The 24,818-nt window shown below is 44.1% G+C and overlaps 1 protein-coding gene across 1 annotated transcript in view; it reads right to left on the bottom strand.

Moving 5' to 3' along the window:
- SYCP2L (synaptonemal complex protein 2 like) overlaps positions 1–8,606 on the bottom strand; it is a 256,224-nt gene extending 247,618 nt beyond the window's left edge. The window contains exons 1-3 of the mRNA XM_073632795.1: positions 8,580–8,606; positions 8,229–8,366; positions 8,030–8,146 (exon numbers count right to left, since the gene is read on the bottom strand). Coding sequence (XP_073488896.1) covers positions 8,030–8,146; positions 8,229–8,366; positions 8,580–8,606 — 282 coding nt within the window. The remainder of the gene's footprint in view (positions 1–8,029; positions 8,147–8,228; positions 8,367–8,579) is intronic.
- Between the last annotated feature and the right edge of the window lie 16,212 nt (positions 8,607–24,818).

Genomic DNA, 24,818 nt, shown 5'->3' with positions numbered 1-24,818 from the left:
CTCCACCACCAGAGGGATCTCTTTACTTGGGATGGGACCTGAACCAAGGCATCCAGACTTCTCTGGCTGTGATCCCACACCCTTAGGACAAAGGACTGTAAGGGACGAAAGTGCAGACCTGCCCATTGCACTGCTGGGAGGGTCGCGGTCAAAAGACCCAGGGCCGACATCAGAACTCTTATGGAGACCCGACTGCTGCACTGGAGACCAGCCACTGCCCTGTCCAGCTTTAGTATTTTTTCTCTTGGAAGAAACACTTTCAGTAGTGTTGAGTCCAACTGGTAGCCCAAGTAGGTAATGCGCTGGGAGGGAATCAAACTGGATTTCTCCAAGTTCATTAGCCACCCTAGACCTGTAAGAACTCTTCTTGTAAGTTCTAGATCCCTGACTAACTGCAGTGGACACGCTGCAAACAGGAGCAGGTCGTCCAGGTATGCTATCACTGATATTCCCTGGAGCCGAAGAAAGGCCATCACCTCCGCCAAGACCTTGGTGAAGATGCGGGGCGAGGAGGATAGCCCGAAAGGCAGCGCCTGAAACTGTAGATGTACCGTTGTTCCACCTAGATCTACCGCTAGCCGGAGAAACCTCTGTGAGGCTTCTGCTATGGGAACGTGTAGATACGCGTCCTTTAGGTCCAGGGATACCATAAAGCAGTTGCGGGGCAACAGTGTTCTCACCGTGAAAATTGTTTCCATACGGAATCTCCTGTATGTCACTGACTTGTTCAGGGGCTTTAGATTCAGAATCAGTCTGAATTTCCCTGTGGGTTTCTTCACTACGAAGATGTGTGAATAAAACCCCTCTCCCTCCTCGGCTTTTGGAACTTTTAGAACCACATTCTGATCTACCAGATCTCTTAATGCTTCCAACAGAGCCTCGGCTCCACCAGGGCCCCCATGTCCTCAAAAGCCAGGTCAGTGTGTCTGGAAACCTGGGAGAAAGCAGCATCTAACTTGGGATTTTTATTCCAGATAGATGTAGGATCATCCGAAAACGGAAATCTCCTCTTTAAGGATCTAGAAAAAAAGGATTTCCTTTCGGGATCCTGCCACTCCTTTTTGATAGTTTCAACCAGTACTTCATGAACTGGAAAAACCTTTCTCTTTTGTTCCCCCAAGCCTCTGTACATCTGGTCATGAAGGGTCAGGGGTTTCCTGTCCTCCTGAATACCGAGGGTTGTATAAATAGCCCCTAAGAGGTCCTCTACCTCCTCTAGGGATAATTTATATCTGGAGGATCTCCTGGACTCCCCGTCCTGGTCCTCCCCCTCTGAACCATCCTGGGAATCGGAGGAGGAACTATCTGGCTGTCTTAGTTCCACTCCGGAAGGCCCTGGAGCTTCCTCTGCCCTAACTGAAGTTGCAGGTTGGGCAGGAGCAGAGCCCTGCGCCTGAGGCGGGGTTGTATCCTGGGGAGCTGGACTAATGGGAGGTTGAAACCTTTCAAATAAGGCCTTAAATGAAGAAAAGGTGGACGAGAGCTCCTTAACTGAAGCTGCAAGTCCTGACTCCTGTTCAGAGTCCCTCTCCTTAACAAGGGAGTCTATGCACTCCCTACACAAGACCTTTGTCCATGCCTCCCCTAATGTGTCCCTGCAAGAGGCACACCTCCTCTTAGAGCTATGGGTAGACTTAGATTTTTCTGTAGCTTTCTGAAATACAAGAAAGGAAAAACAAACATTTTTGTCACTTTTTTTTTTTTTTTTTTAAAAAAAAACAAGGATACAACCCTGGGAGTGCACTAGACCCTCCTTCATCTATGGGGATCTGAGCCTCCCTCCCCTGACCACCCAGGGTATCTGCCCCCCCATGACAGGAACCATACATGGAGGGACAATCCTAGGTAAAGAGTACTTTTCCCCAAGGCACTCTTACCTTAGGAAGGCTGGAGGTAGTGTCCGTTGGTTGAGCATCTGCTTCCGACATGACTTGCAGGTGGTTGCTACTACCGAGTCCAACGCTGCCTGTGCGCGTCCCAGACTCGTCTCCAGCCTGTGCCTGGCTTCCCTATCAGCCCTGCGACCCGGAACCGGAAGCCGCGGGTCAAAGGCAAGCCCCCGCCCTTCCGCCGGAAATGACGTCGCCCGTCGTCCGGCCCGCCTAGTTCCAAAAAGAGAGCGGCCTGTAAAGTATACAGGAAGGGCGGACGCCAGCCTGCTGCAGCCCTGTGACCGCGATAGGGAACCCCCACAGCCTGAAGCTGCGCTCAGCTAGGAAGTGGTGGCCACCGAATCGAGGGGTAAGTCCCCCCCATGCCCATAGGAAGCCCCTGCTCCCATTTACAGGCTCAAAAAAACAAATAACAGCCACAGTCCTCTGACTGAAAAGCCTGGTTCCTTGCACAGTGTCTCCCCACCGGAGGAAACACTAATACTGAGGTCTGGCAGGGGGAAGTGAGAATTTATGGGCTGGCGCAGTGTTTCCTAAGAGGAAGAGGAGGAGACTATCTCTCATGGTGGCTGTCCTGAAAGACGAAAGGGGAAAACACTTTTCCAAGGTTATAACAGCATATAGAGAGGGAATCTCCGCTGTCCTGGAGGACTCCCAGAAACAGTGTTACCGGTAAGTCTAACTCTGGTTGTCTGTCCAGGGCAGCACTAGAGAGGATCAACAAGAACTTACCAGATTAAGGGGGACTACCGCCTGGAGGACCTTTCTCCCAAACGCTTGGTTGTGTGCTGAGATAGGGTCCAGTCTATAATGCTTCATGAATGTCGAGTAGCTTGACCATGTTGCTGCTCGACAAATTTGTTCTGGGGTCACTCCAGCTCGCTCTGCCCAAGAAGCCGACAGTGTCCGTTTAGAGTAAGCCATGGGGAAAAAAGGGCACTCTCTCTTTAAGATCTTGTAACCTTCCACAATAGCTTGTATGATCCACTGGGCTATTGTGCCTTTGGTAGCTTGAAACCTCAAATTTTTCCCAGAATGTAAAATAAATAGGGCATTGTATTTTCTAATGCCCTCAGACAGATCCAAATAACTTAAGACACAGGCCCTCACATCCAACTGGTGCAATTCTGCTTCTTTTGGATTGGTTGGAGACGCACAGAAAGCAGGCAAAACAATCTCCTGAGTCCTGTGGAATTTAGACACCACCTTAGGCAAGAACCCAGGGTCTGTATGTAATACCAGTCTGTCCTCAAAAATTAGCAGGAAAGGCTCTTTAATAGAAAGTGCCTGCAGCTCGCTAATGCGCCTGGCTGTGGAGATTGCCACTAAAAAGACTGCTTTGAGCGTGGCGCACTTTAAGGACAGCTCTTCCTCTTGCGTTTTATCAAACCTTGCAATATTACCGACTAACCCCACTTTGGCAGAATCTTGAACGGAATGGGCCTAATCCTGGCTAGTCCCTTAAAGAACCTGCTTACTAGCGGGTCTAACGCCAGAGGTTGCTTCAGGCCTTGGGGTTCCCAAGACCTGAACTTTCAACGTACTAATGGCCAGTTCTTGGTCCGCACCGTCTTGTAAAAACTCCAAGAATGCTGGAAAACCTGCAGACACCTTCTTGGTGTCTAACCATGAACAGAAAACTTTACAAAATTTAACATAAATAGCTTGAGTTACCTTCTTCCTACTGGCCAGTATTGTATTTACCACCCTGTCCGAGAGCCCCTTAGAGTTCAGGAGGCTTTCCTCAGACATAAAGCTGACAATTTCTGACTTTGTATTTTTGGCAACAGGACCGGGCCTTCAGGCAGCATATCCTCACTCTTGGGCAGCATAAGGGGAGGGTCTCCTTCCTGCCAGTCGTAGCAGTGTGGAAAACCAGGGCCTCTTCTTCCAATACAGGACCACTAGGATCATTGTGGTGCGCTCTGGAACAAACTTTCTCAGGACCAGGGGAATATGTTTGACTGGGGGGGGGGGGCGTAGCATGGGTGGAATAGCCTTTTTCTTTGGCCAAGGCGTCTATCGCCTTGGCCCCCCACTTCTCTTTCCAACGAGAAGTACACTGGAACCTTGGAATTCGACTTGGAGAACAAGTCCACCTCTGGAAAGCACCACCTCTCTGTCACTAACTGGAAGACTTACTTGTTCAGTAACCATTCTGATTAGCACACTTGGTGTTGGCTCAGAAAGTCCGCCAGATGATTGTCCACTCCGTTTAGATGGACTGCGGATATTGACCCCAGGTTCCTCTCGGCCAAAGACAAGATGGCACTCACCAGCCTGATTAAGGATGTTCCCCCTTGTTTGTTTACATAAGAGACTGATACCAAACTGTCCGAGAGGACTCGTACGTGGTGAATCTTCAGCTCTTTGGCGAATGCCCTTAACGTTGGCCGATTTTGGAACTGCGTTTTTTTCCCAGCGCCCTTGGGCTACTCTTGACCCCCAGTGGGCCACCCAGCCCCAGGCATACATGGCGTACATGGTGATACAGACGGACAATGGAAGAGACCATTGTAGACCCTGCACAAGGTACTCTTTGTCCCTCCACCACCACAGAGACCTCTTGGTCTTCGGAGACAGGCAGAAGGTCACGTCCAGATGTTCAAGATATTGGCTTAGAGAAACCTGAAATGATCCCTTGCCCACGGTACTGCTGGGATTGTTACTGCCAGGAGACCAAGACCCGACATGGCTGAACGAATAGATACCGCGAGATTATTCTGAAAAAAGGCTGCTGTCGCCTTTACCTTTTCTACTTTCTCCTCTATGAGATAGTCAGGTCCATAAATATTGGGACAGCGACACAATTCTAATCTTTTTGGATCTATACACCACCACAATGGATTTGAAATGAAACGAACAAGATGTGCTTTAACTGCAGACTTTCAGCTTTAATTTGAGGGTATTTACATCCAAATCAGGTGAACGTTGTAGGAATTACAACAGTTTGTATATGTGCCTCCCACTTTTTAAGGGACCAAAAGTAATGGGACAGAGTGAAAATCATCCAAACTTTCACTTTTTAATACTTGGTTGCAAATCCTTTGCAGTCAATTACAGCCTGAAGTCTGGAACGCATAGACATCACCAGACGCTGGGTTTCATCCCTGTTGATGCTCTGCCAGGCCTCTACTGCAGCTGTCTTCAGTTCCTGCTTGTTCTTGGGGCATTTTCCCCTTCAGTTTTGTCTTCAGCAAGTGAAATGCATGCTCAATCGGATTCAGGTCAGGTGATTGACTTGGCCATCGCATTGACTTGGCCATCGCATAACATTCCACTTCTTACCCTTAAAAAACTCATTTGTTGCTTTCACAGTATGCTTCGGGTCATCGTCCACTTGCACTGTGAAGCGCCGTCCAATGAGTTCTGAAGCATTTTGCTGAATATGAGCAGATAATATTGCCCGAAACACTTCAGAATTCATCCTGCTGCTTTTGTCAGCATTCACATCATCAATAAATACAAGAGAACCAGTTCCATTGGTTGGCAGCCATACATGCCCACGCCATGACACTTCCACCACCATGCTTCACTGATGAGGTGGTATGCTTTGGATCATGAGCAGTTCCTTTCCTTCTCCATACCCTTCTCTTCCCATCACTCTGGTACAAGTTGATCTTGGTCTCATCTGTCCATAGGATGTTGTTCCAGAACTGTGAAGGCTTTTTTAGATGTTGTTTGGCAAACTCTAATCTGGCCTTCCTGTTTTTGAGGCTCATCAATGGTTTACATCTTGTGGTGAACCCTCTGTATTCACTCTGGTGAAGTCTTCACTTGATTGTTGACTTTGACACACATACACCTACCTCCTGGAGAGTGTTCTTGATCTGGCCAACTGTTGTGAAGGGTGTTTTCTTCACCAGGGAAAGAATTCTTCGGTCATCCACCACAGTTGTTTTCCGTGGTCTTCCGGGTCTTTTGGTGTTGCTGAGCTCACCGGTGCGTTCTTTCTTTTTAAGGATGTTCCAAACAGTTGATTTGGACACACCTAATGTTTTTGCTCTCTCTCTGATGGGTTTGTTTTGTTTTTTCAGCCTAATGATGGCTTGCTTCACTGATAGTGACAGCTCTTTGGATCTCATATTAAGAGTTGACAGCAATAGATTCCAAATGCAAATAGCACACTTGAAATGAACTCTGGACCTTTTATCTGCTCCTTTTAAATGGGATAATGAGGGAATAACACACACCTGGCCATGGAACAGCTGAGCAGCCAATTGTCCCATTACTTTTGGTCCCTTAAAAAGTGGGAGGTACATATACAAACCGATGTAATTCCTACAACGTTCACCTGATTTGGATGTAAATACCCTCAAATTAAAGCTGAAAGCACATCTTGTTCGTTTCATTTGAAATCCATTGTGGTGGTGTATAGAGCCAAAAAGATTAGAATTGTATCGATGTCCCAATATTTATAGACCTGACTGTAGATTTTCTTCGTCACCGAGTTCACCCGGAACCCCAAGTACTCTAAGGCCTGCGTCGGGATTAGGTTCGATTTCTCCTTGTTTATCAACCACCCCAGTTTATCCAGAAAGGAAATGGCCACCGCAGATCTCCTTGCAATTGAAGCGCGGGGGGGAGCAAAAATAAAAGGTCGTCTAAGTATGGGACGACTTGACTGAGATTCCTTTTAGTCTCAAGGGGGCCAGTGCCTCCACCAGGACTTTTGTAAAAATCCTGGGGGATGAGGACAGGCCGACACTTGATCGCCACCCTCAAAAACTTTTGAGATTCTTAGTGGATCGGGATGTGCAAATAAGCGTCCCTCAGATCGAGGGAAGCCATGAAGCAATCATGGCTGGGGGAAGAATTTTCCTTACCGTAAAGATTTTTTCTATCCGAAACTTCTTGTAGGTCACCCATTTGTTCAGTGGCTTCAAGTTCAATATTAGGTGGAATTTGCCCGATGGTTTTTGTACCACAAAAACGTGAATAGAAACCCTGGTTTATTTCTTGCTGTGGCACTGGAATAAAAAGCTGCTGGTCTATCAAGTCATCAATTTGGGACAATAATGCTGTCGTTTTCGGAGGATCTCTGAGAGGGGTGGTTACGAACGCCCTTGCGGGCGGAGTGCACTTGAACGGAATTTGGTAGCCTTCCCCGATTATCCTCAGCATAAATCCATTTGGGGTAGTCTTTTCCCACTGTGGGAGGAACTGCCCCAATCTCCCTGCCACGAGGACAAAGTCATTGGGATTTTGTGTTTTTTTTTTTTTTTTGTTTTTTTTTTGGAGAGGAAGAGAGGATACCTCTCTGTTTCCCCCTTCCCCACTGTTTTACTGGCTGACCCCTTAGGAGTCTGCCCCTGTAACCCCCTTTGTCTTCGGGGGCGAAAAAAAATGTTTTTGCTGTGGCATTCTTATTTTTAATAGGAAAAGCTACTTTGTTGTCAGCAGTTTGGTCTAGAACTTTCTCTAGATCTTGTGCGAACAAGAGGTCTCCTTCAAATGGGATACCACAAAGCTTTACTTTTGAGACCGGGTCCCCAGACCAGGATTTTAACCATAGAGCCCTGCAAGAAGAATTTACTAGGGCTGCAGCTATGCTCCCCCGGAGGAAACACAAATGACTGACCATGGGCTTGAGATGGGACCGCCTTTTGAACTGAATTGGCAATGTGTTTCCTGTGGCAATGGGAGGAGCTCCATCTCTCAAGGGCTGTCCTGGAAGACGGGAAAAAAAGTTTTGCCTTTAGTTATATTTTAAAGGGGTTGTAAAGGCATTTTTTGTCTTAAGGCATTCTATGCATTAAGATAAAAAGCCTTCTGTGTGCACCAGCCGCCCCGCCCCCCCCATACTGTCCGGAACTCTCCCTCCTGATTGGCTAAATGACTTTGACAGCAGCAGAAGCCAATCAGGGGCTGGGCCGAACCGCAGCTCCATGTCTAAAAGGACACACAAAGCTGCAGCTCGGCTCAGTTGCCCCCATAGCAAGCTGCTTACTGTGGGGGCATTCGACAGGAGGGAGGGGCCAGGAGCACGGAAGAGGGACCCGAGAAGGAGGATCCGGGCTGCCCTGTGCAAATCCACTGCAGACAGGCAAGTGTAAAATGTTTGTTATTAAAAAAAAAAAAAAAAAAAAAAAAAAAACGTTGGTATGATCAAAAAGGAACTGATATATTTTACTTATCTTGGAGACCAGCCCCTGCTGAATTAAGGAGAAATCTTCCTGACTTTCATGTTTGCAGAAGTGCTGAACACATTTCATCAGCATGGCCACATGTTTAAACTCATTACGATCCAGTTCCTTAAAGTAAAAAGACCAAATTTTCAAAACAACATACTAATAATGGCATGTCAGATATTCTTTTGTGCTATGAGACACTCACTTTATTAATTAGCCTGTCCAACACATTTAAGAGTGCTTTGCCGTGTCGCTGAAAAGAGCAAGAAATCTTCTCTTCAACTATTTCGCTGATTTTCTGAAATCCTTTCCCTTTAAATGCCTCTGTAATAAGTGATTCAAGCTACAAAAAAAAAAAAATCACAGAATGATGAATTCTTACATGTTTATCTTCCACCAAAAATGATATGCCCCATCCTTAAAGTAGCCTTAAGTTCAAAAAATTTTTTTTTCCCCATTTATATGCGTCAGGGCTGTGGATATGGAGGTAAAGTCGACCTTCCTGTATTGGGCCCCATTAGTTCAGCAGGGGGCAGAAAGGGGACTCTTTAAATACCTTTGGGTGCAAGCACAGTAATTCCATGGACTAAAGCCCCAGTAATTAAAGTTCCCCGGGGTCCCATCAGTTCAGCAGCAGGGGACATTCATTTTCAAAGGGAAGGCGTAGTAATCCTCAATGCAATGGGTCATGACAATTAAAGTTCCTGCCCCTTCTTCTATATCAATCTGCCAGAGGAGGCTGGAACTTTAAATTGGTCAAGAGACATAGCATTAAGGACTACTATGCCTGATCCTGAAAATGAGTTTGTCCCCTGCTGCTGAATTGATGGGGCTCTGAGAATTAAAAAAAAAAATTAAATTCCCTTCTTTGTGTGGGGTAGAGGGAGCAGCCCTGTCAGACAGGCTGTATGGGGGGAACCTGTCAGACAGTGTATAAGGCCTCATGATTGCTTATAGTGGCCCCTGTGTGTTCTTGTTAAAATTTCAAGTGCAACAGGCTGTATTTACTACCTCTCACAGGGATGACAGTACTCCCCCTGACATGCCCCTATCTGCTCTTCTCTACAGATGGACAATATAATCTCTGTTCATGCATACTCCTGGCTCTACATCTACCCTCTGGACTGAGCGAGTGGCTCAGATATGACACAATCATGTCACCCTCGATGTCTGTGTTCACAAATGTTTGACACGGATCAGTTCACTGCTGTAGCTTCTCATCCTGCAATTCGCTACAAGGTTACAATTTTGCATACTAACCAATGAGAAGGAGGAGACTGAGCAAATTCTTCCTCCTGCCAGCTGCAGACTGATGACACCATCTTAGATTTGACTGAATGTCAAGGCCTTGGCTTGATACTAGACAGAAAATGGTCTACTTAGGCAGACAGTTTGCTGGCAGTCGGATATATCGAGGCATTACACCTGCAATCTGCTGATCGCAGGTGTAATGTTTTACAGGATGTACCGTAAAAAAAAATAAATAAATTCACATTTTATTACCGGCAAAAACGCATGCATGTATTTTTTTTTTCTTTTTACAAAAAGGTGAACCTATCAGGGAGTCCACCTAAAAAAAAAAAAAAAAAAAAAAATTAGTAAAAGCCAGCAGCTACAAATACTGCAGCTGCTGACTTTTAATAAATGGACACTTACCTGTCCTGGAGTCCAGTGATGCCGGCAGCCGAAGCCGATCAATCGCTCGGTTCTCGGCTGTTGCTGCCGCCATTCTCTGTGAGGGAATCAGGAAGTGAAGCTTTGCGACTGAGTCGCACTGTGCGTCCTAAGTGGTCCCCGCTATCTCCTGGGACCTGTGTGTTTCCCAGGAGACAGCGGGGGGGGGGGGGGGGGGATAGGGGCGATGAGGGGCATGACTCCCGTGGGAGTCTATTCCAGGAAGTAGGTGCAAATACCTGTAGTAGACAGGTATCTGCACCCCCCTCCCCCCTGAAAGTTGCCAATTGTGGCACCGGAAGGGGGGGGGGGGAAATCAGATGAGCGGAAGTTCCACTTTTAGGTGGAACTCCGCTTTAAGACCCCTTTCAAACGGGGGCGTTTTTCAGGTGCTTTTGGGCTAAAAATAGTGCCTGTAAAGTGCCTGGAAAATGCTTCCCCTGCAGCCCCAGTGTGAGCACCCGAGTGCTTTCACACTGGGGCAGTGCTGCGCTTGCAGAACATTATAAAAAGTTCTGCAAGTAGCATCTTTCTGGCGGTGCGGGAGCAGTAAATACACCACTCCTCCACCACCCCTGCCATTGGAAATAAAAAATAAAATAATATGGTTGCATCAGTGTGCACACCCTTAAACTAATACTTTGTGAAGCACCTTTCGATTTTATTACAGCACTCAATCTTTTTGGGTATGAGTCTATCAGCATGGCACATCTTGACAATATTTGCCCACTCTTCTTTGCAAAAACACTCCAAATCTGTCAGATTGCGAGGGCATCTCCTGTGGACAGCCCTGTTCAGATCACCCCACAGATTTTCAAATCGGATTCAAGTCTGGACTCTGGCTGGGCCATTCCAAAACTTTAATCTTCGTTTGGTGTAGCCATTCCTTTGTTGATTTGGATGTATGCATCGGGTCGTTGTTATGCTGAAAGATAAAGTTCCTCTTAATGTTCAGTTTTCTAGCAGAAGCCTGAAGGTTTTGTGCCAATATCGACTGGTATTTGGAACTGTTCATAACTCCCTCTACCTTGACCAAGGCCCCTGTACCAGCTGAAGAAAAACATCCCCAAAGTATGATGCTGCCACCACCATGCTTCACTGTGGGTATGGTGTTCTTTTTGTGATGTGCAGTGTTGTTTTTGCACCAAACATACATTTTGGAATTATGGCTAAAAAAGTTCAACCTTGGTTTCATCAGACCAGAACACATTTTCCCACATGCTTTTGGGAGACTTCAGATCCAAAGTTTAGCCAGGCTTGGTTGTTTTTCTTAGTAAGAAAAGGCTTCCGTCTTGCCACTCTACCCCATAGCCTAGACGTATGAAGAATATGGGAGATTGTTGTCACATGTACCACACAGCCAGTAACTTGCCAGATATTCCTGCAGCTCCATTAACGTTGCTGTAGGCCTCTTGGCACCCTCCCTCTCATCACTTCTCGTCTTTTCATCAATTTTGGAGGGACGCGCAGTTCTTGATAATGTCATTGTGCCATATTTTCTGCACTTGATGGTGACTGTCTTCACTGTGTTGCATGGTATATCTAATGCCTTGGAAATTCTTTTGTACCCTTCTCCTGACTGATACCTTTTAACAATGAGATCCTTCTGATGCTTTGGAAGCTCTCTGTGGACCGTGGCTTTTGCTGTAAGATGCAACTAAGAAAATGTCAGGAAAGACCTACTAGAACAGCTGAAATTTGGGGTTAATCAGAGGCACTTTAAATGATTGCAGGTGTGTACTGACTCGCATTTAACATGAGTTTGAATGTGATTGCTTAATTCTGAACACAGCTACATCCCAAGTTATGAGGGTGTGCAAACTTATGCAACTACATTATTTTAGTCGTTTATTTTTACTTCTTCCCCCCTAAAAATTTCAGTTTTTCACTTGAGTTGTACAGTTAATAGGTCACATTAATAAAGTGGAAAAAGTGCTGAAATTATTTATCTGTGTCTCATTTTTTTACATCACAGAAACCTGACATTTTAACGGGGGTGTATTGACTTTTTATATCCACTGTATGTATGCGATCCACGATAGCCCCTTCCAGATTTACCAATGCAGTAAAACAGTCTAAGGTCCCATGCACACTGGACATTTAGCCATGGTGCTCTGGAGTTTAGCTGTGGGCCGAGGGTACTGGTGTCATGTCCAGCCCTGGTGTCCTAGCAACCAATCACATGCATGCATAGGCTCTGCCAGAGGAGGAGGATGTAACCGTCTTCTCCCTGCTACGCCTCCTAGTGCCCTGCCCCCCGGCTTCCACCCTGCCGACAACAGAACTGACTGTGGTGAGGGGTCCTGCCAGGAGAGAGGATTCAGGACTCACACTGATAAGGGAAGGAGTGGGGCATTCTAAACCTGCTTTAAAGCAGTTCCAAATGCAGGAAAAAGTGATTTGGGAAGCATAAAAGTTATTTACACTTCCCAGATCACTTCTCCTGTGTTTAGAAATACTAAACACAGGACTGTCAGTGTGAATGAGGCCTAAAAATGTCACATGGCTGCTTCTATAAAGCCCCAAAACAAGTATTAACACTTAATCAGAAAAGAGGAAGGTAGTAGACAAAAACAATCTGCTGTCAACATCCCTTTATACCTTCACCCAATATAAAAAAAACTCTAATGGGACTTTTCCCGCAACTTCTATTGACAATGCAGACTATAAAAATACAAATTCTTTATTCATACATCATAAAACACACATTTAAAAACACATCATATCTGATACATTATTATATCCTAATAACATACATCCTTGCATCACAGCAATAGCCAAAATCAACCTGTTCAGGGACCAAATTACAATTGTTGTAATGATATTCCGATAGTTGCCCTCACCACCAGGGCGTGCCAAAGCATTTAGAATATTATCTTTCTCTGGGGTAACAGTATGCAGATATAAAACCAAATTATAACATATTATATTCACAGTATGTCACCACATCAAAAATCGGCCTACTACTAGTAGATGCAAGTAATATATGTATGATTCAGCCAATAGGTGTTTTTAAATGTGCATATTTTATGAATAAAGAGATTGTATTTTTATATATCATACATTGTTAATAGTAGTTGCCTGAAAAATCCCACTGAAGTTTTAGATTCTGGCTACAGGTAAAAACACTTAAAGTGATACTAAAGTCTCGAATTTTTTTTCATTAAAATTTTTTCAAAAAGGCTATACTTACCTGCTCTGTGTAGTGGTTTTGCACAGAGCAGCCCAGATCCTCCTCTCGGGTCCCTTGCCGATGATCCTGTCCCCTCCCACTTGCCAAGTGCCCCCAGAGCAAGCGGCTGTCCATTCAGACAGGGAACCGTGGCTCGGCCCTGCCCACTCTCTACTCAATGGCTCTCTGACTTTGATTGATAGCAAGAGCCTATGGCGCCCCGCTGCTGTCTCAGACAATGAGGAGGGAGAGTCCCAGACAGCCGAGACTCTTGTGCAACATTGCTGAATCGAGATGGGGCTAAGGGAGGCTGCTGCACACAGGTTTTTTTTTAGAACCACTTTAAGTAACATATTTAGTACAGAATGTCAACAGTTACATAGCGCTGCAATTTCATGTGCAACCAGAGTTGGATTTAAAATTACTTTAATTACTTAAGTAATTTTGATACATACATAGTAGTCTGCCTGGTTACTCATGTCTTCACATGGATACAGGTTTACTTCTCCTTGGAAAAAATCTGTGAAAAAAGAAAAAAAAAAAATGTGCTGTAGTCAATAGGACTGCATACAGCTATGAAGGCTTTACCTAAAACTATGTCACTTCATTGTGCACTATGCATACCATCTCCAAAAGTGTTTCTAAACCCACAATGGTAAAATCAATCTGTATATGCAGTAAAGCATGCTTGTTATACTCACAGTGGAATCTAAGGTGTTAATCTTCTGCATTGTGTAAAAAGGCTGTTTCATCTTGTATGCACAGATCCTCCTCTTTTTGCATTGTCCCCATAACATGTCCAGGTAAGACAGAGTTATTGGAGTCAGGCTGCACCATGCTCAGTTTGATGTGTAATGCTAGAGAGTTTTTTTTCCTGGGAGAGTGAATGTGATCAGCATTCCCATGTTCTATGTGAGACCAGATATAGTGAATGCAGAATCCTGGGTTTAGTAACACGTTAAAGCTGCACATTCCAGGTAAACAGCTGCATACACAGGTGAAATACATACAAGGGAGCTGTTTTACCTGGCAAAGTTTATGTATTTCTGTCCATCCAATTCTGAGTTAAGCTCTGCCACACAGACACCCCAGTCTGGCAGAGCAGATCTGATTTTTCAGTGCTGCAGTTAAAGGAAATCTGTCATGCAAGGCTGACAGAGGCTGAAATTGGTAACCTCTGCTAGTTCCCTGGCTGTCATTCTGATGCTTGGATGCTAGTTGAGTTACTGACCCCAAAACAAACAAAAAAAAAGTAGTTCTGCCACTTTTTTTTCTACTGCATGCTAGAGCCGCACGATTAATCATTAAATAATCGAAATTGCAATTCTACCTCCCCCCCCCCCCCCCCATGATCTTAAAACAGCATTTCCTCGATTCAGTGCAGAGCCGTTCTCTGCTCACTGCTGTCAAAAAAGCTGCCAAGTTTATCACAACATGCTTACACGGAGAAAAAGAGAAACAATGGGGCACTTGAAAGTAAAGTCGCTGTAGATCCGAGGGGGGACATGAAAGGAAAAGAAAAAACAGCATTTTAGCTTGCACATGATTGGATGATAAAATCAGCAGAGCTTCCCCTTATTTCAGATCTACCCCTCAGATTTAGAGCGACTGCACTTCCAAGTGCACTTTGCACTTGCAATGCAAAGTGGATTTGCCTTTCGTAAATAACCCCCATTGGAACATTTAGTTCTTTGAGATCAAAGGGATGAGGTTCTGCCTGTAAATGAGGTCAGTTTAACCACTTAAAGACTAAACCTTTTTCTGACACTTGTTGCTTACAAGTTAAAAATCAGTATTTTATGCTAGAACCCCCAAATATTATACATTTTTTTTAAAGAGACACTAGAGAATAAAATGGCGGTTGTTGCAATATTTTATGTCGCACTGTATTTGCACAGCGGTCTTTCAAACGCAATTGTTTGGGGAAAAAATGTAATTTAATGAATTACACAAAAAAAAAAAAAATGAAACCGTAAAGTTAGCCCAATTTTTTTGTATAATGTGAAAGATGATGTTACGCCACGAGAATCGTGATCTTTATTCTCAGCAAAAAAAATGGGGATTCTCATTTTAGCCAGAATCGTGCAGCTCTACTACATGCTTATTCTGGGCCTAGAATCTACAACTACTGAAGTCATACACAGCCAAGGACCTAGCATTTTCATTAGGAGGTCAGCTACAAACACAGGCCTTATTTCTTCCTCAGTTTAATAATTTAAATAAGAGTAACTTCACTCTTGTTGAGAGAATAAAAAATAAATTTAAAAAAATAAAAAAAAAAAAAAAAAAAAAAAAAAGAAACCTCTCTGTGTGAACTATGCACATGGCAGAGATTTTAACCCACTTTGTTGCAGATTCCTACCCGTTTTTGCTCTGAAGAAAAAAAAACTCCACTATGTGTCTTTGCATATTGATTCTGAATAGTGACATTCATTTTAATCAACTGTTGCACTTTCAGGGTACTGATGAGAAACGTTGCTGGGTCAATTTTGCATTTTTTTTCAAAGGATACATAGAGGTTGATTTACTAAAGGCATATAAACTGTGCACTTTGCAAAAGCAGTTGCTCCAGAGCTTAGTAAATATGCAGAGGCTCTGCTGACTTTCATCATCCAATCATGCGCAAGCAAAAATGCTGTTTTTTTTAATTTGTTTATTTTCCTTGCATGGGATTGGGTATTCTTTGCAAAGTGAATCTTTACCTCATTTACTAAGCTCTGGAGCAACTGCAAAGTTCACAGTCTAGTCTAGCTGGCCATACACAAGTCATTTTTTTTTTTGTTGAACCAGTGAGTTAAACGAAAGAAAATTGCTCAATCCCCCCATTCACAAACTCAATGTGGCAGGACAGCAGTAAGGCTTCCCCACCACCATGGGTACCCTGATCGTTCGCTGATCAAGATAAAATTTTCCAATAACCTGGAATAGTCAATTGATGGAACAAATTGTGTACAACCAACCTACCCATACATGGATTGAAATTCAGCTGGTCCCCGCTGAACCGGCCAAATTTATTTATTGTATATAAACATTTGCTATATTTTTTCCACAAAAGTGGCATTTAAGTGTGTAATAATAAATACAGGGCTACTTTAATGTGTGTCTTTTATGTCAAACTTGAGTTCAGTTTACCTGTCATCTATAATTTTATAATGCCCCTATTTTTAAATCATCAAAATAAATGTAATAAGGGAAATCTTATGATAGGATTTTACCATGAATGGGAAATTGTTTTCTGATGGTAATAAACTTTTATCCATGGCCCACTTCCTTCATTCCCCCCACCCACCAAAAAGAAATATGGTTGATAATCCAAGCAGCTCTAGGTTCAACACTTTTGGGTCTGCATTTTCATGCATTATTGATGCAGGTTTGCATTCTGCTAATTTTTTCCTTTAAATTTAGAGTCGGGGGGGGGGGCTCTTAGTCAGTACCAGTAGGCCTCTTAGCATCAGTACCATGGATAGAACCTATTGTAGCAAAACTGACATTTATAAAGGAAAACAAATAAACACAATTACATTTAAATTTCCAGCAATACAATACGATTGCCGGCAATAGGAAAATGTTTTTTAAAAAAAATGGCGTGGGGGGTCTCCCCCTATCCATACCAGGCCCTTCAGGTCTAGTATGGATTTTAAGGGGAACCTCACGCCAAAATTATTTTTTTTAAACTGTTGGGGGTCCCCCCCTAAATCCATACCAGACCCTTATCTGAGCATGCAGGTGAATGGGTAGGGGTACTATGTACCCCATACTCATTAACAGAGGAGGGGGCCGGGATCTAGGGACCCCCCTTGTTAAAGGGGGCTTACAGATTCCGATAAGCCCCAACCTGCAGACCCCCACAACCACCGCCCAGGGTTGTGGGGAAGAGGTCCTTGGGGACTAATTGCTTTGGGGAGGGCAGAGCCAATGCACCCCCCCCCCCCATGTTGAGGGCATGTGGCCTGGTATGGTTCTGGGGGGGTTGCTCACTCGCCCTCCCCTTTTCTGGCCAGCCAGGCTGCATGCTCGGAAAAGTGCCTGATATAGATTTTGGGGAGGGGGGGCCCACAGTTATTTTTGTATTTTTTTTATTTTTACATTTTTATTACTGGCAATGTTTTTTTTTATTTTATTTTATTTTATTATTCAGCTGTCAGCGGGGAAGCCTATTTCACAGCTGATGACTCATCAGTTAATAAGAACGCCACAGGCAGCTTCCTGGCCCCGTTTCTTAACAACCAGGTATCTACTACGCCCTGACTAGGCAAGCTTTGCCCAATCAGGGCTTAGAATGCACTGTGCAGCGCGCAATGCATTGCAGGGCGAACACCTGCTGAACGTCCTATCCTACAAATTTGGGTGTTCGCCAAACAGGCAATGTTCGGGTCGAACTTTTGCTCGGCCCGAACCGTTCGCCCAACTCTACTTGTGGTTAGGGGGCGGAAAAACCATGCAGTTGAGCCACATTATTACCATCCCCGAAACTGCCCCCCCTTTAGGCTTGGCTCCCACTAGTGCGGGCTGTGCATTCTGGTTGCAGGTGTGGGAATAGCATCCATTCCCGCACCCGCAACCGAATTGCGCTGCTCTTGCAAGATGCGCGGGGCTGCCATACAGTCTGAATGGCACGCCCACGCATCTCAGCCCACAGCGCGATCACGAGTGTGGAAACTGCAGGGAAACCACATTGTCAAAAAGACCATGAGATTTCCGTGTGGCCACATTTTTATAAGAGGTGCGTGAACCTTTTTTTGTGCATTTCACGTGGCACAGCATATGCGGGACATGGGACGTGCGGCCCACACTAGTGTGAACAGAACCTTAAGCTGCAAATTTAGTGAATGGGAGCGTTCCCATGTTGCAGAAAAATGATCTCCTGCCACGACTGATGGGCAGTATCACCGAAGAACACAGTGGTGCAGCATTTACGAGGTTAAAACAAGAGAAGGTGACTTATCGCCTACAATACATGTACATCTCCTGTTTTATTCCTTTATGACCCTGCAAGTACAGATAAATACCTCTTGATCCTAGTAGAAATACACTCAGCTCCTAATTTCCTGTTGTCAGCTGCCAATACAGAGTATTGACCAGACTGAAAGAGCAAAAAGTGGTGTCAGCCCTACCCAACTGTCTTTTGCAGATCTACAAATAACGCATGTTCACCATTACATAATGGGAAGTCCAACAAAAGAGTTGAAATGGCTGATTAAATTCCTTGAAATAACAAGGAATGAGAAACTACTACGCCTCAAAAGGTATATTCACCAAACTAAAAGAGAGAATAGTTTACTTTTAGGCCCCAGACACACCAGATGCGGTGGGACTGCGCTGCACGGTCATTCCAGCATAGTCTCACTGCATGACAAATGCCTTGTCTCCTGTGTGCCTGATTTATACCATGCTTTGCTATGGTGCGCGGGGCAAGGTGAGCTGAGAAAGAGTAATGCATGCGCTATTTTTTTCAACAGTGCGAGGCACTGCGCGGTGACCAACTGAACTTGTGTGTGATATACATGAAATGTGTGATATTTCTATCAAGTTTGTTAAACAAAAAAGAGGAACGATGTAGAAAAGACGCAGCGTTGGTGTGAATGAGCTCTAATGTTTACATATATGTTTCAAGACAAGCAAATGGATTTTTATTTTCCTAGGGCTCTGGAGTCTAGCCCACGTCACAAGGCACAGTAGTTTGTTAGTTTTTTTTGTTTTTAATTACTGGCAGTGTTGCTAGGGTGGAAGTCTGGTTGTGAAAAACAGCAAAATGTGTTTCAAACTGCTGACCAGGAAGCTGGACACTCTGCATAAAAGACTATGGGGCAGAATCTGGTGCAACTGGGCATAGTAAAAAAAAAAAAAAAAAAAAAAAAAAAAAACACTTTATAAATACCATTTTTTACTCCCTTTTTTTTTTTTTAAGTGATCACATTTCCTCTGTTCTCAGCTGCATAAGAGCTAGGGGAGGAGAAACAGCAAAACACCGATCTTCCCAGTGAAAGGCTACGGCGGGTGGCGTCAGGACAAACAATCATTGGAGAACAGACTGAGTTCTCAGCACAGTTAGGCTTCACGTACACACAGCCAACTTTGACCGCCTGCCGCGGGAAAAGGCAACTGCGTCAAAATCGTGCCAGGATTTTGCTGAGGCTTGCATTTTCCGGTGCCCGACGGTCAAAACGTTCCTATTTTGAACGCAATTTTTCCACCTTCAGGAGAGGAAGGTTGAAGCTCCCATAACGGCAGCAGCTCCTAAACTCTGGTAAAAGCCTATGTGTACATGGACACATAGGCTTTTCTGGAGTTGAGTTTAGGAGCTTTGGCAAAACAAAAAAAAAAAAAAAAAACACCAAAAGCTCCTAAACTCAAGTTTAGAAGCTGCAGTGTACATGAAGCCTTATAGAACAGACCACAATGTGCTATCCTGCTTAGTGTGGTCAGTTTTTATAGGAAAAGGGGACTACGCTGGAATGACCGCGCAGCGCAGTCCCACCGCATCTGGTGTGATTGGGGCCTAAAAGTAAACTATTCTTTTAGATTGGTAAATATACCTTTTGAGGCGTAGTGGGTGGCAACGCTACTGCCTGACTGCTCACACACACACGCCCCCAGTACCGGCTCTGCGGGCCAGAGAGCTCCATGGTGGGTGCCGGCGGCTGGAAGGGAAGGAGAAGAGCGCACACACGTCCTCTCTCTTCCCCTTCTTGACCCGGAAAGCAACGCCTGTGATTGCAATACACATCACTGCGCATGCCAGAGAGAGCAATAGTCATAACACAAGACCTCCTCTGTAACACTAAACTGATGACCTATAGGGTGCTTTTGAAGCATCGTCTATAGAAAATATAGGGTACTGAAGTTTGTCGCCATTTCACAGGCGCATGCAAATTTAAGGTTGCACATGTTGGGTATTCATTTACTCGGTGCAACCTAGTTTTTTTTCATACTTTACCAAACATGTGGGTAGTTTATTGTGTTTGTTTGCCCTAAAATTAACTGTGTGTTTTTTTACAGACATTTTGCGTGTGACATAAAAAATTGGAACAAAACTACCACTATTTTATTCTCTAAAGTGTCTGCTTTCAGAAAATATATAACGTTTGGGGGTTTTAGTCTTCAAGCCAAAAGTTATTTTTTAATTATTTTTGAAACATGTGTGCAAAAAACTCAAAAACGGCTCTGGCAGCGAAAAGGTTAACGCCCCAAGGACACAGGTGTTGAAAATAGGCGGTTGGGTCCTGTTTTTAGTCACTTCTCGCCCACATATTATTGCCACTCAGAATTGTTAAAATATGGAACGGATTGAGGTGTAAACACTACAGCATTAGTTTAACCCTGTTTTCCAGTGAGTCCAACTGGCATTAGCACTTTGCAACAGCCTCCATTCGCTTCTATAGAAAAGCACCACAAGGGCGCTGTGAACTAGAGGTGCGCTGCGAACTAGGGGTGTGCATCTTCACTGGTCCCACGATTTGATTACAATTATCCTGACAACAATTTGATTCAGGCGTGCATCAATATTAATACCCATGGTTTATATCCAAAAATTCAAGCAGTCAGAAGAATTAAATTTTTTAATTTTTACTGCTCTTAGCGCAATATCCTATTTGGGGGGGGGGGGGGGGGGGCAATTCTAATAACCATCCAAGAGGGCTACAAGTTATTCACTTTCAGTTCATTACAGAGAACAAAGGGGCATTCTTTACATCTAGAGGAAAAACAAAAAGGCTTCTTTGCCGTAAGAGCTGTGAAAATGTGGAATAGAGCGACTCTTACAAACTAGTTCTGGGCTGCTCAGATTGTTTTAACAAAGACTTGAAATGCACAACATACAAGTGATAGTGACAGAGGGAGGAATGGTGGGATGGATGGGACCAGGGGCAGAGGAATGGTGGGATGGATGGGACCAGGGGCAGAGGAATGGTGGGATGGATGGGACCAGGGGCAGAGGAATGGTGGGATGGATGGATGGAACCTGGGGCAGAGGAATGGTGGGATGGATGGATGGAACCTGGGGCAGAGGAATGGTGGGATGGATGGGTTCAGGGGATTCAACAACACATTACATCACTTTCAAATTTTTATTCTGTCGTACGAGAATTTTCGTGACTTTAGTAAACTCTTCATGTCAGATATGGGACTAGCATGCAAAAAAAAAAAAAAAAAAAGGATGATCATTCGTCCGATAATCTCATCGTGTGTACTAGACATTAGGCTCGGTTCACACTGGTGCAATGCCGGAAATCCTGCGGTTCCTGTGTTCCTGATACACTGACATCTGTGAACCGTTGCACGTGTCAATGTAATTTTTTTTTTTTTTTTTTTAAAGGGACAATGAATAAAAAAAAATTAATAAAATAAATAAGAAAAATTAAATTTAAAGCGCCCGCATGCTCACGCAACAAAGAAACCGCATACGTAAGCCATGCCTGCAAATGTAAACAGTGATCAAATCACACATGTGAGGTATTGCCGCTGCGAAAATACCGCAACATAAAATATTGCAAGGGTCACCATTTTATTCTCTAGCGTCTCTGCTAAAAAAAAAATATATATAATGTTTGGGGGTTCTAAGTAATTTTCTAGCAAAAAATACTGAGTTTAACTTGTAAGCAACAAATGTCAGCAATAGGATTAGGCATGAAAGGGTTAAAACGAAAAAAAAAAAAAAGTTTGTCTGACCAAATTTATCATAAGAAAATATTTGAACTGACCAGCATAAACATAGAATGTGTTGCAGAGTTGTCCCTTGGTTCATGAAAACAGAAACCCAAGTAAACAACTAAACACACAGCATCTCATATTTCTTGCTGCTCACAGGTCATATTTTGCTATTACAAAGAAACATTGTTGATCTATTCTTACACCAACACCTGTTTAAATTAAAACAAAATAATACATGTGTGCAAGTCTACTCCAGAAATAAAAGAGTGCACGCATAATTACTGCATACCCTTTACGATCAGAACATCAGATGAAAAATCCCGCTTTCAAAGCCATCGTATGATAATCTGATCGTTAGTAACACAGCTTGAGAGCCGATCATGACAATTCATGCAAAATTATCCGATGGGACAAGCACTAAAATGTTTCTCGTATGACATCAGAATGTATAATTTTCGTTTAATCAGTACAGTTTTCAGAAAATACGATGCAAATACATCACTTCCAAATTTTTATTCTGTCGTATGAGAATTTTTGTAACCTCTTCATTTTCAATATGGAGACAAGCATGCAAAAAAAAAAAAAAAAAGGAAAAGAAAAAAGTGGACAATCATTAGTCCGATAATCTCATCGTGTGTACCAGGCATTAGGGACAGTTAACACAGGTGTGTTGTGGTAGCACACTGTAAAACACACATACTGCACAACAACGAATGTGCCGCATTTTGTAATGCGCCACAGCACCCAGATGTGAACGATCCATGCGATCAAATAAAACAAGCCGTGTAATCATTTTAGGTGTTACGTCTTATTCAACATGAATGAGCTGATAACGCAATGAGCGTGTTTTAAAGCCAATGCACCCGTGTGAACAGGCCCCTAATAGACGAGCAGCATGCGTTACACTTTCAGCTAATGTACCCTTCAGATGCGCTCACACTTATTTGTATAAAGCAGAGCTCAAACTGACCTTAATCATCTCACTATTTTAAATAAATATCCTAAAAGGTCATTGTAAATGTACCATAGTGGGAAGTAATGATGTTTGCCAGTATTTCTCATCATGCTGCAAATTATAAACAGAACATTAGTAGAGGATTGCACTCACATGCCAGGAGCTTTTGGGAAAGTATCTGATTGCCTGTAGATCACCAGCACCTGCTCTCCATACCCCATGGAAGATACAGCAGGCAACTTCCTGGTGTGACATCACCAAGGAGGAGGTAAGTAGTGCAGGACCTGACTGCTGCTTTTTTTTTTTAACTCTTCATCTGCTTAAATGCTGAAAGTCTCCTATACTACTTACCTACAGTACAAGGAGGGTTTGAGGCTGTGGCAACGAGACAACAGGCATAATAAGGCCTATTGTCAGATGTTATATACATTCTGCACTAGTAAAATCTCCTACCCTACTGGAATGATAGCCCAGACAGCTGCCCCTTGTATTGCATTTATCAGATTACCCTGAAAAAAAAAAAAGGAGGGGGAAAAATGCATCAAAGACGCAGCAAAAACGTGCATGCAGAAACGCATCCGGACTGTGTTTTTGTGCTGTGAACTGGCCCTGAAGCTACATCTGCATGGGTATTTTGTCAAAGTGGATTCCAGTGGAGGAATCCACTGATTTCTGCTGCTGCTTAGCTTAGGTTCACATTGCTGCAGATTAGAAATCGAGCAAGTTCAGCAATGCAGTCCGACTTCAGGGGCCGATTTGACAGACATCTGTGTGGGTTCCTGCACTAGTGTCTCTACAAATCGCTAAGGATGAGCTCAGGCGTGTTTGCACAGACCACGCGCAGAGAGACATTTCCCGATCTCTGCAGCCGCACACCGAGACAATGTCTCACTGCTTGTGATTAGCGCAGTGCTGACTTCCTGGCGGGCTCTGCACATGGGCTGTGTGTACACGCCAGAGCTCATCCTTACAAATCGCCTCCCCAAGTCCCCAAAAGTAGTACGGGAACTACTCTTGGGAATCGCGTGGCACCGCACCGATTCGAACGGTGCCAATTTGAACCTAGGCTTAGTGATGGGTTTGGGCGTGTTTGGATCGAACCTGCCAGAAAGCCATCACTGCACACTGCCAATCATAGGCAGTGAAGCATTTCCTGACCGGCAGCTGCACATACACACGCTGCCTATGATTGGAGGTGTGCAGTGCCAGCTCACTGGTGGGTTCGATCCAAACAGGCCCAAGCCCATCGCTACTGCTGTTTTTGACAGGTGTGAGCAACTAGCTGCACTTTGTGTGTGTCCATCAGTGATCACCGTAGGTAATTAAGGGTGAGCTCAGGCGTGTTCTACCCGCATGTGCAGAGCCCACCAGGAAGTCGGCACTGCACAGCGATAATCACAAGCAGTGAGCCATTTCTCGATCTCTGCAGCCGTGGATCGGGAAAATGTCTCACTGCCTGCGATTAGCGCTGTGCAGTGCCGACTTCCTGGCTGGCCCTGCACATGCGGGTTGCAAACACGCCTGAGCTCATCCTTATAGGTAATCACTGGCTGTGCAAACAGCCACAAATAGGTGTGGCCATCAACAAACTGTCATTGAAGTTTGAGTGCTCCATGGCCACAGCTAACCATTCACACCTGTCAAAAAAATAAGTAGATTCATGCTGCTACCATTCACACCGTAGGAAAACACCTGTGTGAATGTAGCTTAAAGCCCCATACACACGAACCGAAAATTGAACGAAAAATACCGCTTTTGAATCGATCACACAATCAAATGGATCATTAGTACAGATCTTTTGAGAGCAGATCATGACAGTTCATCTGATATGAAAAAAAATTCATACGATGCCAGATCACATGATTTTTGTTTAATCAGTACAGTTGTCGTTCGAAAATGCAATGCAAATACAATACAACACATGACATCACTTCCGAATTTTTATTCTGTTGTACGAGAAATTTCATGACATGGTAGTAAACTCTTCATGTCCGATATGCGACTAGCATGCAAAAAAAAAAAAAAAACAGACGATCATTCACCCAATAATCTCATTATGTGCACTAGGAATTAGGCTCGGTTCACACTGGTGCGATGCATGAAATCCAGCAGTTCCAGGGTGGGTTTACGCATCACACCTGAATCGCAGGCGGTTCACACTGACATCTGCGAACCGCTGCACGTATCAATGTAAAGTTAATGACACCTCCAAATTGGTTTGCAGATCTCAGTGTAAACGGAAATGGTACAGGAATTGAATCGCATGGGTGTTAACACCCATGCGATCTGATTCCAGTGCAGACCAAAAATAAGGGTCCTGCATCATTTTGGTGAGAATGCGATTT

This window comes from Aquarana catesbeiana, linkage group LG05 (assembly GCF_042186555.1).
Source record: "Aquarana catesbeiana isolate 2022-GZ linkage group LG05, ASM4218655v1, whole genome shotgun sequence".
NCBI classification, from domain to species: Eukaryota; Metazoa; Chordata; class Amphibia; order Anura; family Ranidae; genus Aquarana; species Aquarana catesbeiana.
This window is presented reverse-complemented; position numbering and strand designations above follow the sequence as displayed.